Below are 14,401 nucleotides of genomic sequence, written 5' to 3' on the forward strand. Positions count from 1 at the left end.
GGTTGCTAAGCGCCCGGCCGGCTGAGGAAGGCACAACTTGTTGCGGCGGCAAGGAAAAGACGGTTGCTCCACCTTTGATATGACCTGTGAGCTCACGACGGCTTCTAAGGACAGCCCGGGAAAGAAAGAGCGACACGAGGCCTCACTCTTTCAGGTTGTTCCGTGGGCCGGGTCCCATAAAAGCTGCAGTCTCGCTGGGCTACTACTACATGGCGGGCAGTTGCAAGTGCCGCGGTGGACGGGGTTTCAACCATTCGCCACCGCGTGCAAGACAACACCATGTCACTGCAGACGGACTGAATGAGGACCCGAAATTGCCAGAGTGCTGGCTGGCACTGAAGTGCCGTGGCCGAAGGGAGTTGCCGACCGGGCGATTGCTAATGTCAACCCTCCAACTTTGTTAGTTCCGTGTTACTGCGGCCTTGAAAGAACTCAAGTAGAGGTAACTTGAGTTGAACTGCCGCGGTCAACAGCTGAGTCCATCCCTCAAAGCTCTTCAGAGTGGTCACAATGAACACACAAGGACGACATTCAGAGAATGAAACCTGAGTGTCAACGAATGACTTGCAGTGTTAGAATGTTCGTCTTCGGAGGCCGGTGCTCCAAGTACCTAGTATTTGACTTTGGTTCATTACGCTGGTGCCGCACTGAACCCAACTGACGAGTGCCGACCAAGCAAGTCCATGTCAATTGAACAGGTAAGTAAAGGGGATGATGCTACGCAGTACGTGCAAGATCAGGCTACAACAGCGGCGGGTGCCATGGAAGGATGGAAGAACTCTCATGAACCTGGGTTCCCCTTAAGGCTTGCAAGACACTCGGCTTTTGTTCCCTTGTTGAGTTCACTCACTTATTACCACGCACTCGTGGCAATTCGTGCGGCATGGCCCATCATTACACCAAGTCTGGCTGACGCAAACTGTAGGTAAGGACGGAACCAATACCAAACTTTAGGCCGGGTTTTCAAGTTCCAAGTGCCTGTCTCTGCTGGTGCACAATGGTGAGAACCAAACTAGATCACTCAATCACCTTACTGTATAGGTACCTCTGGCCGCGATGCTCTTTTGGCATCTGAATTATGCACCTGCTTGAATAGAGGTACAGTTTGGCGTACAAAGGGCTTTTCTATACTGGCCGACTGGTTGGGGACGCGGCAAAAACGACTGGAGCTTGAATGACTTGGACTTTGGCGAACTAATCACCACGGACACTCAGCTGAAATGAAGAAAAAAAAAATTGCAAGTTTAAACACTCACTGATCCCCCCCTCTCTGCTGTTCATTCGCTAACTCATGAACACGAATTATGAACACGCATATTCCGTGGCATCGTCCGCTTTTCCTGACCGGTTTCACTCCATTTACGTTGGCATATTTCCACCAAGCATCTGGCACTTCCAATGATGGGTTACCACCTCGGAGTGAGATTTTTGGACATTTTAAACAGCTTACCTACGCTTTCTGCCTCTGAGTTTTACTTTACCCTGTACATGCTAGGTACCTCTAGGTACTTACCTACTCCTCATCATCGAGTAATCAGCTCCTCCTTTACTCGCTGTCGTCATTGGCCTTCCACGGAACTTGCTAGTTCAGTTATGAAGCACAGTGGCAGGGAACTAAGCCTAGGTATATAGGTAGTATTCTCCGATTCGAGAGGAAAAAAAAAAAAAGAAAAGAGAGAAGTCGATACGAGTGCCTGACCGACCGCAATTATAGGACACACACTTTCGCTCTTGATAGCAACAAATGCCAATGGGCAGAGAAGCAAATGCATGAAAGGTCCACAAGAGACTGCAGACAATGTTATGTGAAAAGGAGCAGCGTGCCCGTTACACACTCGTTAGAGTCGACCTGGGGAGCCAACCAAATCCTCGGCTAACTGTATTGGCAACAGATCCATCGTGATTATGGCTGTCAAAAACTGTCATTGTACTGAGCATTGAATCATTTGTCCGTAGAGAGTCCAGCTCGCGCTGTGTCTTCCCTTGCCACCAAAAAATGAGAAAGCAATCGCCTGATTTGAAATTTGCGCAAATTTTGCGCAAATGGCTTTCCTCCTCCCATCACTCCGTCAGATCTAACTTGATATTTCCCGCCTAGCCACGATAAAAGCAGAAAGAAGAAAACGTGAGAATCTAGTCTTACTAAAAGATAGTGGAACTGGCAATAAGTGGCCCTTCACCCAGCCCTCAAAGATAGATGTCCCCACCAACGCCGTCAACCCACCTCTGCCACGCTTGTTCATATGCATCCTCCAAGTCCCTGACCCATCTCCGCGTATCAAACAACGCGCAAGTCCACTTGCTCTCCCACAGCAATTTCCTCAGCTCGGCGAGTCTTCCGACCGGTTTACCATAGTAACTAGCTCTGTAACCGCCGTGACCACCACCAGCACCACCAGCACCATTATACCCTGGCATAGAAAACCCATCCACAACCAACTCGTACGTCAACCCATTCGCCAGCTTGATAGCCCTGTTCTCGTATTCATAATCATCGCCAGCAATCAGATCCTCAGCCGCCTGTCTTCCCGCCTCGCTCTTCGGCAACGCTCCCTTGAGAATCGACGCCGCCATACGCGAACACATCTTGTACTCATACCGTGGCAGGGTCAGCAGCGGTGTACTCGACCACAGGACGTCGGCGGCCGTCGTATGTGCGTTGCACTCGGGTGTGTCGAGGAAGAGGTCGCACACGCGGGCACGGGCGATGTGCTGCTGCTTGGGAGCCACGTCGGTAAAGATGATGCGGCTGGCAACTTCCTCACCTGCCCAGAGCTTTGCTGTCCGGCGGAGGTTGTTTTCGCCGAGCTCGGGGAACCGCAGAAGCCACAAGACAGCTTTGGGAACATGTGCTAGTATGCGAAGCCAGGTTCGAAACGTGGTAGGATCGATCTGTTGTACAAGGACGTTAGTCAGCGGAGCTGCACATGCAATTCCTTGAAAAAAATTGAGGAAACGTACCTTGTAGAGTTGGTTGAAGTTACCGAGGATGATCCTGTCGTCTGGGAGGTTGGGAAACAGCATCTTGCGCATATTCCATCGCCTCCTCTGTTCCTCTTCCCACGTCATCCCTCTCTCATCCGAACCATCGGCAGACTGTTTGTGATCGCAGCAAAAGAATGTGTCCTTGCAATATATGAGATTCTCCGAGTATACCCAATCGTCGGCCTCGGCATCAGCTTCATCGCGGAATACATCCTCCAGACTTAGGTTGTCACGGTGTGGACGCAATGTTGATGGTGGCACTGACGTCGTATCTGCGAGCAGATAGTCGCACCATTCAGCCCCCAGTGTCCCTGCAAATCCCATAAAGGCCATTTGGATCGGTGCAGGTCGTGCTGCGAAGACCTCGTTGCGAGCACCTCTGGTATAGCCGTTAAGATTCACCAGGATATGAATTCCATCTGCAACAATCTGCTGTACCAGCCGGTCGGATGACCAGGTGCTCACATCTTGGAAAACTGGTGCCTCGCGCTCGATTTGTTGGCGGTGAATCGACTTATCGCTGGCCGTAGTCGCATAACAGAAAGCCCTCACCCGTGTCTTGTCGTGGAATCCAAAGACAGATTGCATCAAGTGTGCCAAAGGATGGTTGTTGAAATCGGAAGATATATAGCCTATGTTGAGTTGTGGACTTGGTGGTTTCGGAGGTTCATATACCGTGGCGGGGATCCAGGAAGATCTGAGGGTGGAACACGAGATCCTAAGCGCATTCCTCTGAGAGATCATTCGGACATCCTTGGCTGTGAGAGGACATGTAAAGGTGTGGAATGGTAGGACTGTTGGCGCGGTTGGAACCGTGAGAGTGCCGGGAACCCTTGGCCGAGCGTATCCAGAAGCCGACTCTTGGCCGTTGATGTACCTGTCACGATACCAACGCCGCACGGTAGCTTTTGTAGCTCGTTCGATCAGCCGTAACACCCGGGAACCTTCCCATGGTTTACCAGACCATTTCCGCAACTCCGCATCCAGGTCCAGTGTACCATCAGCGATGGCAGCCTTGGCAGTCTTGAGATAAGCCATCAACTGCATAGCGGATTGTTCTTGCAAGACACCGCAACCCCAGGCAGACGCTTCCCTCAGCTGCTGGGCAACAATGTCAACCACGCGCTGCATGAGGCCGCTTCCCCTACCCTGTTTCGTTACGTCTTCTAGCATTCCATCTTCACCAACATGCCACCGATCGTACCTGCCATTGGCAAGCAGGACTCCGCCACGGCCCCGCCAGTCACACACCGAGTTGAGAGCAGTAGAAAGTCCACAGACTGCTTCAGCGAAATCCGGGTTAGAGGTTACGGCCCGCTTGTAGTAGATGATGGCGTCGTTAGTGCGACCCCTATCCTTGACCGCATTTGCAAGATTTGTTAAGGCAATGTCAAAAGTGCCATCACAAGCCACTGCCTTCTCGTACATGGAGATGGCTAGATCGAGTTGGCCGATATCCTTAAGGAGACTGCCCAGGTTCGTATGAAGATGTACATGCTTCGGATCCAACGTGAGCCCGTACTGGTAATAAGCCAGCGCTAAAGCAAGCCCACTCCCAGGTACAATTCCAGGAATCGGTGCCGCCACAGAGGCATCTGGGACAGACACCTGTTGTGATGCCGTGAGTTGGACGCTCGCAAGAAGAATCCCCACGTTATTAGCTGTGGATGGACTTTCCTGGAGAGAAAGAGACAAGTAGTAAAGGGCCAGAATATCACCAACACTGGGTGATTGCTGTGGGACGCCTGTACCAGAACCTCCATTGGACATGGCATCTTGCAAGATTTTGGCCAGTGAAAGCAGAGCGTTGCTTGTCGTTGATACGGCCGACCTCCTCTGACTACTCGATACAACGTATTGAAGCCCAGGGAGATGCCCACCGCTAGCCGCAAAAACGAGCTTAGCGGTGTGTTTTGCTCTCTCAGGAGGGAGCAATAGCGGTGCAGATAGATTCTTTCTCGTCGGATTCTGCAGCGATACCATCCCGCCATTCCCTGGGTTGAGGACACTCTGTATCAGGCGGATGAGTGACTGGAGTCCCTTGACCTGTCTTCCGGCACTAACTAAAACAGCCTCCTCGAAAGCTTTGGATGCGCCATCTATGTTCTTCAGAGAGTAGAGGATGTTCCCTTTGGCATGGATAATGCTGATCATCCGCCCATTCTCGCTCCCAGGAATAGCATAACCACTCGAACCAAAGCCCGGTTGCCTGCTGTTCTCCGCAGTGAAGGCAAAGAATGTTTCGGGGCTATCGGTTTTATCCCCATCATGCAGAAACGGGTCAGGGCTAGGTTCTCTGATGGTTGCCGTCGATGTTGTGTCTGTTTCGCTCCCAGTGTCACTGACTTGATCATGCGCTGAACCAGGACTGGACATCCTCAAAGAGCGCTGAACGAAGTCGATCACCTTGACCGCTTCTGGACTCTTATGCCTATAGATTAGCATATTCACCAAGCTCTCCACCGCCTCCAAATAGCTCGGTCGTTTCTTCACGGCTTGCATCCAGTGGTGCTCGGCTTCATCAGGTCTGTTCATGGAGTAAAGTGTTGCTGCCATGTGGGAAATGGCTTCAACATGGCTTTCGTCAATGCTGAGCACCCGTCTAAACCACTCTAGTGCCTGATCGTAACGCTCGAGAGCGTAATGAAGGCACCCACCAAGCAACATACCATCCACCCACTTCCACCCACTCTGCTCACACAGGTTTGACAACACATCCAAGGCAGTCTTTGCTGCACCAATGGGCGAGTTGAGCTCAAATGAACGCTTAGGCAGCTTGGCCTGATAATAGTGCCCTTGTGAGCCAGGCTTTAGATGGCTGTTGACGTTCTCAAGATAAAGTGAGTGAAGATTAGAGTGGCCGGACGTATAACTCAAAGGCCGTGAGGCAGCGTCATTTTGGTTCGAGTGCTGGGGGTGGCCATCGGTTGCGCCTGGACGCGTGGAAGGGGCGGAGAATTGGGAAATAGAAAAAGTAAGTGTCCTGGGCGGTCTTGGATAGGCAATCCGATGCCCACTTCCAGGCTTAGTCGGTTCGCAACGATGTAGATGATTCAAATACAGGACTAGATCGTTATATGTCTTGTGGGCTAAATGTAATGCCCGATCTTTGAAGTGAACTGGCGACGAGGGCTCCCCCATGCCTTGTTGAAGACTCCCGCCTGGTTTTGAGTTCATATACTGATTGTTACCGCCGACATATGTGGCATGTGGCGTGAAATGTGCCTGACCATAGCGTGAGAAGCCATCGTCAAGGGGGTAGGCTGAGAATGGCAACCTGAGCGAATGTGCGTGACCCGGCCCATAGACTTGAGGAAGACACTGCTGGATAGCCGAGTTCGGTGGAACGAAAGCACTGTCAACGACCGCACCTGTTTGCGTGTAATGGTTCCCTAGATTGAATGAGTTTCGAAAGTCAGGATAGACACCTTCTCTGTGCACCGCAGGTTGTGAGAGCGCCGCGGGACTGTACACTCCTGGAGTCATGGACTGGGCGTGATAGCCAGGCCCCAGAAGTGGTTGCAGATTGGACACGGTATGATGACCAAACTGGGGGATGGGCAGCGCAAGGAGGTTACAATCTGCTGCACCAAAACCTTGCCCCACGTTTGATGGACCAGCTCCCCAGCCCAGCGGTGTCACGGAGCCCGACTTGAGCGAAAGTGTCTCGGTAGCCGAAGCGAGGCTTCCTGAGGTCAGTGGGGCAGGATACGGCCAAGAACCGGCGGGTACGGAATGCTGAAGATTGCTTGACGTAGATGAGCCAGAGAGCCCCTGATCGACAGTGCTGGGAAAGAGCCTTGATGGGCGCGGAAGGGCCATCTGCTTCAAGGGAGGTGGCCCGGATGCCAGGTGTGTCAGTGAGCCATCGTAACCATTATCAATAGTTCCTCTCGGAGTTTTCCGTCGAAGTGAGTGTTCGGCGCTGTGGTCTGGTCCGTGGGGTCGGTGAAAGGTGGTCGTGATGCGATGCAAGGCCGGCTGGGTGCGGCGAGAAGGGAACAACCGGGGTGTCACGTTCAAGTTGCTGACATGATGGTCATGGAGGTTCGACGGCGGTTGGTGGCTTTGTTGGTGGCCTGGTTGATGCCCCTCTTGGTAGTGCGAAAAGCCCTGATGGTAAGTGAAGTAGTCTTGTCCGTGCGAGGGCCCATGGCCATGCCCAGGTTGTGCTTGAAAGGAGGCGCGATGGTTGAACGATGGCGGCACCATATGGTGCATCTGGACCAGATGTGTCATTGTATCATCTAGCAATGGCCAGACCAAACGCGTGTAAACCTTTGCGAAAGCTGATCAGGATTGGTAAGTAAGTTGCAAGCGCGATATCGAAGAAGATGGGAGAACGAAAAAACAAGTCCAAGGATGGGTATAGAACTCCGGGTTAAGCAGGTGATCGAATCATGGAAAACACGCGAGATCAGAAAGGAGTGACGAGAAGTTGAGCTGGCGAAGAGCTTGCCTGTCGAGTTGGATCAGGCCGAATACTTGGTTGCTCGCCGGTCAGCGCATCCTGATAATGTTGGTGATGGGGATTTAACGAGCGGCCATCCAGCACTCGAACGTCAACGAATCCGTCGGACCAGGCGCAAGACCCGTTATCATCTGATGCTCGTGGTGATACTGAGATGGGAGTTCCTGTTCCGTTTGGCCCCAAGTCCTGTCTTCCTTCTCCTCAACTTTTCGCTTGTCAAAACTCCTGTCAAGAACGGCCCCGCACGTTTGGGGGTTTGAAGCAAAATTCTGTGATGATCCGTGATGGCCAAATAACCAGCAATCTTGGCCAATCAACCAACCCCGATTGTCAGTTCCAGCGCCTTGCACGCTCGTAGTAGAGGCCGAGAGATACAGACAAGGATAGCGCCGAGTAAAGCGTGAGGTTCTTAACGCGAATTGACGGTCTGAGTGCGGTGCGGATATGGGTGCGGGTGCGGGGACCTTCGGCGAGCGGGAGCGAACAAATGTAAATCAGGTCTGACGGCGGCGGCGACGTCCAAAGATACGTATAAATGGAGACGGCGAGGACGGGGCTCGAACTCGGCGGGACTCCGGACTCGAATGTAGAAGTAGCGCCGGAAGGTGGAGCAATCTGGTCCGAAATCCGAACGTCTAACGCGCGTTTACTGTGTGTCGACTTGTACTGCAGGTCACTTGCGGCCGACACTGACTGCGACCCGTTAGACAGCGAATTTCCTGCAATGTAATGTACAGCTGCTTTGGAGCGAGTACTGGAAAAGGACCGGGTGGAGGCGATTGCAGGAGGAAGCGGTTTGAAGATCGCTTAGGTTTGTTGCAGCAGAAGAAATGTTGTTAAGGTGCAAGTTCTAGTCGGAGCTGAGATGTCGACCGGAGCTGGTAAGAAGGACGAGTTCCCCTACACCACCTACTTACTCCACTGCATTACACTACACCACAATGGAAGATTGGAAGGACTACATGCTACGCCCGGTGTCCATGTGCCTTGTGCCGTGTCTGCCCTACCTTATACCTAGTACGCGGCAAGAGCCAACTGATGTTCGATCCAGGTCAAGCAGCCGAAACAAAAGGCACCAAGAGCGACCAAGAGGCAGGGGGCACCAAAAGACACCGGCAGGCGGTGCACATTCGCACCTGCGGCCTGCCGACGGAACCACACGGAACCCTCCTGCCTGGCTCGCCTGGGATGGTATCAGCCCGGGGGCCCTGTTGTTGCACCCCTGTCGCTTTCCACTTAGCGCCCCTGGGTGGGAACGAACCTGCGACTACTGCATAGAGGGCGTGGGGGACGCTAGGTGGTAATTAGCGGGTCAGGAACGGTAACTGCGACATGTCAATTCATATGAGCACTCCGAGCGTACTACCGGGCTGTTATGTACGCCTGTATTCCTCTCAACACTACCTCTACTATGATAGGTACCGTCGAGTTCAAATACTACCTACTAACAGGAAGATCGCCGGGTGTCCTGCAAGTATTAAATGGTCGCGATTCTTGATAGATAGGTAACCAAGGACGATAAATGCACAAGGCACACAGACATCACTACCTACGTATGTACACGCGGACAGAGTCGAAGCACCTTCACATCCTGTACCACCACCATCAATCATTTCAGCATCAGCAACGGGAAAGCCGTCACCAATAGAGCGCCATGCGAGACGTATGCAGCCTTCCAACAGGCAGCATGGGGTGGGAAACAGGGTTGCACTCTGCATCTTGTCACTCCATCTGATTTGCCTCTCCATCGGTGGCCTCGCCCGCCCAGCAACTGCGCCCACTACCCAGAGCGATACAAGAAAAGGCATGTATCTCTCTTGCTCTCGTACAACTACATAGCACGACATGAGCAGAAGCAACCCCAAATAACCCTACGGGCGTGAAGCCGTGAACATCGGTCCTTGATGAGACCAAAAGGGTCTTTTCTCTCTCCCCTCCAAAGCTACCCAACCCCTCCTGCCTCTGATTGTCATCAGCACAATGCTGACCGGGAACAGGGGGTAGGTTAGGATCGAAGCAGCGGGCAAAGCTCTCACATCCTCCCAGAAACCTGCATCTTCTTCCTTCTCCCCGTCATCGACATTGGACAGGCTAGCCCATCACTTCCATCACAACGCTAGATCTTTCTCGGCACCTCGGCAGTGTGTAAATGAGCTTACCCCTTGGCGCCCTATGGCGCCCTGAATGAATATGCTGAATGGATGGAGCCATGGGAACAAAAGTCAACATGGTCGAGATGGTGCAGCACGTCTTATCACATTCGTTTCTCTTTTTCATTGCCCATTATCGGGTGACTTGGAGGGAGTCATGCTTGCTTATTCCCATTACCGCCATTGTCAGTTGAGTTGCTTTCGCCGCACCCAAACTTGCTTCTGCTTCGCTGCTTCTTCCGATGAGATGCCTTGGGAATAAGCAGCCGCGAAAGAAACATCATCCTGTTCAAACAACCAAAAAGGCGAGCTTAGCTGTCTCAGGCCTTATGATACCCCTCCTCCCCCCACCTTTCTGGTCAGATCTTGGTGGGTTTGGCAAGAAAGGGTGGTCCGGTCACATAACCCGGACCCGGCGGTGTCCTGGGCTGCAGCCAGCCAACGGTGGCCAAGAGCCCAGGGTCCTATTCAGCGGACGCGCAACCGACATGTCACACACGTAGTATATACACGAGGCGCAGATGAAGAGCCAAGTCGGATCTTTACACAGGCGGAGAAGCTTGTGACATGAGATAACTTCGCAAGTATCCCGTTGCGGCCGCCATTTTATTTAGACGAGTAACTAATCCACCTGCCATATCACCTCCTCAATCGGGTGGATCGCTGACATCGACAGGTACTTTCAATTCACGAGCACTTCCCTGAACCAGCTGAACGGGTTCCGATCGATCAATCGCCGCTTTCACCACGATTCATCCGAAGTTGCCTGATGAGCTGGCCGTTTGAAGATGTTTAACACATGTTGACAGTCCAGGGCTCTTCATGTACTTCGCTTCTCTTTTCCGAGTTTCTTGTTTCCTGTTTGGAACATGGTAAGCTTGGGCACTTCTTCCTGCCTCACCTCTCAGGAACGTTTCGTTATACAGGGCGGACCACCGAAGCTATTAGTACGTGCCGCACACCTTTGAGACCATTCAAAATGCTGTACCATCAAAAAATTCGTACTGTAACCAGTACTAAAGTAGCAAGCACCAAGCAGTGCAGTGTAGATAGGGCACGCCAACTTGATCTTACCTGCATAGGACGGCGATGTCTACACTCACCTGCCGACATACATCGCTACCGAGTACTACCCATATATGGAAACAAGCTGCTGCGCACACATATGTGTATCCACACACACAATGTGTGATCCGGATTCTCACAGGTAGGTATCACACAGCCGCAAAGCGGGCAATCGAAAACATCAGGACAAGTGGACGGTTAAGCCACTTACCCTACCGTCGCCATTGATGTCCCAAAATTTCGAGAATCTGGATTATATGTTCTCACCAGCGGTGCAGTAAAAGAGATAATGTTCCAAAACGAAACATATCGACCCACATTATATGAGGTTCATATGGACGAAGACCGAAACGTCTTGTTCATAGACAGTGTACGAAAGAGGAAGCGTGGATAAAACAGACCAAGAGATTCTATTCCTCTGTGTCAGCAAAGGAAAAAAAAAAAAAAAATAAAAAAAAAAATAAAAAAAATTGACAGATCTTTGGCTACCTACTTATACGGATGATATTTTCAGACCTCAAAAGAAGGCCTTCATGAAAGTTGTGTGATGATGACATCCACAAGACCGTCTCTCAGTGCTTGTCTTTTGGACGGGAATTGCCGTTGTTAACACACGCTGTTATGCATTCACTACCACCCTCACCTAGCTCTCTGCCTCTATCCTCTATCCATCCAAGTTTGAATGACACACACATTCCAAATTATCACCTTTACTACCCGTCTTTTTATCTTCCCTCCCTCTCTCCTTCCTTTCGATTAACCAAGCAACTAGAGTACAAATCACGAGCGTCCAACATCAACAAAAACCACAGCTATCTTTAACTCTTCCGATCCTTTTCCATATCGTATTACCTACCTCTACCTACCCAAACCTTCCCTGGCCGGCCGTGTCCTAGATAGACTGCAACAAAACAACGGATGAGCGCAGCTAACTCACGTTTGCAACTAACTCTACATGGCATCACATCGCTTACTTAAGATATGCTCGCATTGCATAGCCCCCCCCCCGCCTCACCGTATGCACATTCATCAACCCGTACTTACTTAAGATATGCTCGCATTGCATAGCCCCCCCCGCCTCACCGTATGCACATTCATCAACCCGTACGTACATAGATACCTACTATTTAGGTGCCGGCGTCTGGGACTTTTCGAATTGGTGCCGTAGACACCACGACGAACCAATTTGATACCTCTATCAAGAAAGTGGTTGGTTGGCGGTGCGGTCAACATGGAGAGAAGAACTCCTTATAAGAGGTAACTTTGAAAAAAAAGGAAAAATTGAGCTGAGCCCAGTTTGACAAGTCTGTGCTGATAAGAGCGTTTGATAATGGTATTGACAAACCGATTAATGGATGTCTGACCAGTTGCAATCACTTGAGCTGAAATGGCCGGGTAAACCTTGGATCGAATTAAACGAATCGTGGTTTGCGAAAAGAGAGTAGTGTTCATGAAAAAGTGATGTTGAAGTGCCAGCAAACAGTTACATGGGCGTGCGATGGTGTAAGCATTGGAATACTCAACTTCAACATACCTACTCCTAATTGTCAGAGGAATTGTTGGCTTCGAGATCAACACTCAATCACTTCTTGTTCCGTATTGATCAAACGGGAGTGATTTGTAAGAAGGAGACTACGGGTAGTGAGTGAAAAAGGGTGCTCAAAGGACGACAGAGAGCTTCTGAGAGTGTTGATGCCATGCCATGATCTATAGATGCTGGACAAAATAGACATGAAACAAAGTTCAGTTGGGGTGAGAGCCGCTTTATCGACGACAGAACCGACTTAAAGTGCACAGCGGCCCAACGGGACGGCACGAAGACGGGGATGGACTATGGCTATCTATCCCCTGATATGGTTCCGAAGCTCGCGAAGACGAGCACTTCCTGTGGCAGTCTTGATGTTGAACAGAGGCCATAACATCAACCCAGCCCATCATCATAGATGTACGACCGTCATTCCCACCGCAGCAAGATCGTATCTCATTGTCACAGCAACATACATTGGGACCGTAATTCTCCGAAACAATCTTGTATTTGTATTTTGCTATCTCGGTTTCGACATAATCGTTTGCTGAAGCAGTCATCGTGGCTGGAGTGAATCGATCGACAAGGCGACAAAGGGCGAGAGGGGAGATGTAGACCTAAATGATGGACCTCGATCTTCCACAGCAATAGCCAACGGAACCCGTGGTGAGTAATAGGACCTTTAATCTTCCTGAATTGAAAAAAGAAAAACCGGGAGTGACCATAGAGAAGAGGTCAAACTCGGGTGAACTTCAGGGACTGCGTAGTCAGTGGGGGAGGCAGAAACACATCACACATGAAATCAAAGGGGGGCACGGATGGAGGCAATGAGTAGGGGTTCGGCGCTGCGCTTATTCCTCGAGTGTCTCGCAAACCTAGATACCAAGCCCAAGTGTCGTAATGGACGGCTGTATACAAGTGCACACATCAAAGAGGCGAGGAACACGACGGCTCGGCCTTCAAATCGTCTTTGGTGATCTTTGATTTGCCGTCGTTTGGCAGGCCTGATCGTAAAGCAAGCCCTGAACTCCTAAACACATGCCAAGAATCCCAATTTGACCTTTTTTGGCCGACATTTACTCCTCGGGAACTGTAACAAGTCAGCAGGGGCGCTCAAGACCGAAGCCAAGGGAGACAAGCGCAAGACGCGCCCATAATGGCAGCGTATGAAGCGCAATGGGAGAGCAACGTACCATCGATCTCGCCGGCGTGGATAGCCTCCTGGACGGCCTTGGGGCTCTTGCCGTCAACCTGGCAGCCGACGGAGAAAGCGGTACCGAGGACCTCGAGGACGGTGCCCTTAAGCTCCTTGGAGAAGGACTTGAAGCGCATGGTGCGGGCGATCTCGACGATCTCATCAAACGAAACAGACTTGTTGTGCTTGATGTTCTTCTCCTTCTTGCGGTCCCTGGGGGGCTCCTTGAGCGCACGGATGACGAGCGCGGAGGCGGTAGGGACGACGGAGACGGCCGCCTGACGGTTCTGGATGGTGAGCTTGACGGTCACGCGGAGACCCTTCTGTATTCGTTGAAAATCGCTTTGTCAGAACTGTATTCCCCCTTCGTTTCGCTCATGGCGTCGTTCATGTAAAGTCGGATAGAGAGCCAGAATTTCGTACCCAGTCACCAGTAGCCTTGGCGATATCTTCGCCGACCTTCTTGGGGGAGAGACCAAGAGGACCGATCTTGGGGGCAAGAGCCGACGAGGCACCAACCTCACCACCGGTGGCCCGGAGGGTGCTGCACACAGAAACCGCCCGTCAGTATGTTTATAATTCGCATTCGTCGCGCGTATCGTGTCGCATCGAGTCGCCTCGAGCGACGGATCGTCGGGTGTGTTCTTACATAACCTTCACCTCATTAGGATCAAACTTGGGAGCTGCAAATTGGGCATATTGTCAGTTTTGAGTACTCGGTCGATGACAGGCAAATAGTAGGGCCATAACTTACGCATGGTGACGGCTGGTGATTGTCAAGATGCACTTGGATGGTGTTCGTGGGAAGGAGGAGACCGTACCGAGGATCCAAGACAACAACGAAATCGAAAAAATCCCAATTGTGGGATCTGGACCTGCCTGCCCTAAGATTTTGGCAGTGTGTGGCTGGTGCTTTTGGCGGGGCACTAGCCACAAAATAACCGCTTTCAGCCACAACTCAATCTAGCCCGGTTCATGGTCCGTTACTTAGCGCTGTGCTGCAACCGCTA

The 14,401-nt window shown here is 51.5% G+C and overlaps 3 protein-coding genes across 3 annotated transcripts; all 3 read right to left on the minus strand.

Annotated features, from left to right (window-relative positions):
• Positions 1-2,187: 2,187 nt before the first annotated feature.
• On the minus strand, positions 2,188-7,224 carry NCU01315 (UDP-N-acetylglucosaminyltransferase; the record flags this gene model as incomplete). The annotated part of the gene is made up of 2 exons (XM_956308.2): positions 2,188-2,892; positions 2,962-7,224. 2 exons carry the CDS (start codon positions 7,222-7,224, stop codon positions 2,188-2,190), a joined length of 4,968 nt encoding a protein of 1,655 aa, XP_961401.2.
• A 562-nt stretch (positions 7,225-7,786) lies between these two features.
• Positions 7,787-8,383, minus strand: NCU16997 (hypothetical protein; the record flags this gene model as incomplete). The annotated part of the gene is made up of 2 exons (XM_011396532.1): positions 7,787-8,145; positions 8,374-8,383. 2 exons carry the CDS (start codon positions 8,381-8,383, stop codon positions 7,787-7,789), a joined length of 369 nt encoding a protein of 122 aa, XP_011394834.1.
• Positions 8,384-12,279: 3,896 nt separating this feature from the next.
• On the minus strand, positions 12,280-14,257 carry NCU01317 (60S ribosomal protein L12). Its single transcript, XM_956310.3, has 5 exons — positions 14,146-14,257; positions 14,041-14,074; positions 13,815-13,935; positions 13,390-13,714; positions 12,280-13,286 (listed from the first exon to the last, which is right to left on the minus strand). The coding sequence occupies exons 1-5, from the start codon at positions 14,147-14,149 to the stop codon at positions 13,273-13,275; spliced, it is 498 nt and encodes a 165-aa protein (XP_961403.1). The 5' UTR covers positions 14,150-14,257; the 3' UTR covers positions 12,280-13,272.
• Positions 14,258-14,401: the final 144 nt, after the last annotated feature.

The sequence above is a fragment of the Neurospora crassa genome, linkage group V, assembly GCF_000182925.2.
Source record: "Neurospora crassa OR74A linkage group V, whole genome shotgun sequence".
In the NCBI taxonomy this organism is placed as follows: Eukaryota; Fungi; Ascomycota; class Sordariomycetes; order Sordariales; family Sordariaceae; genus Neurospora; species Neurospora crassa.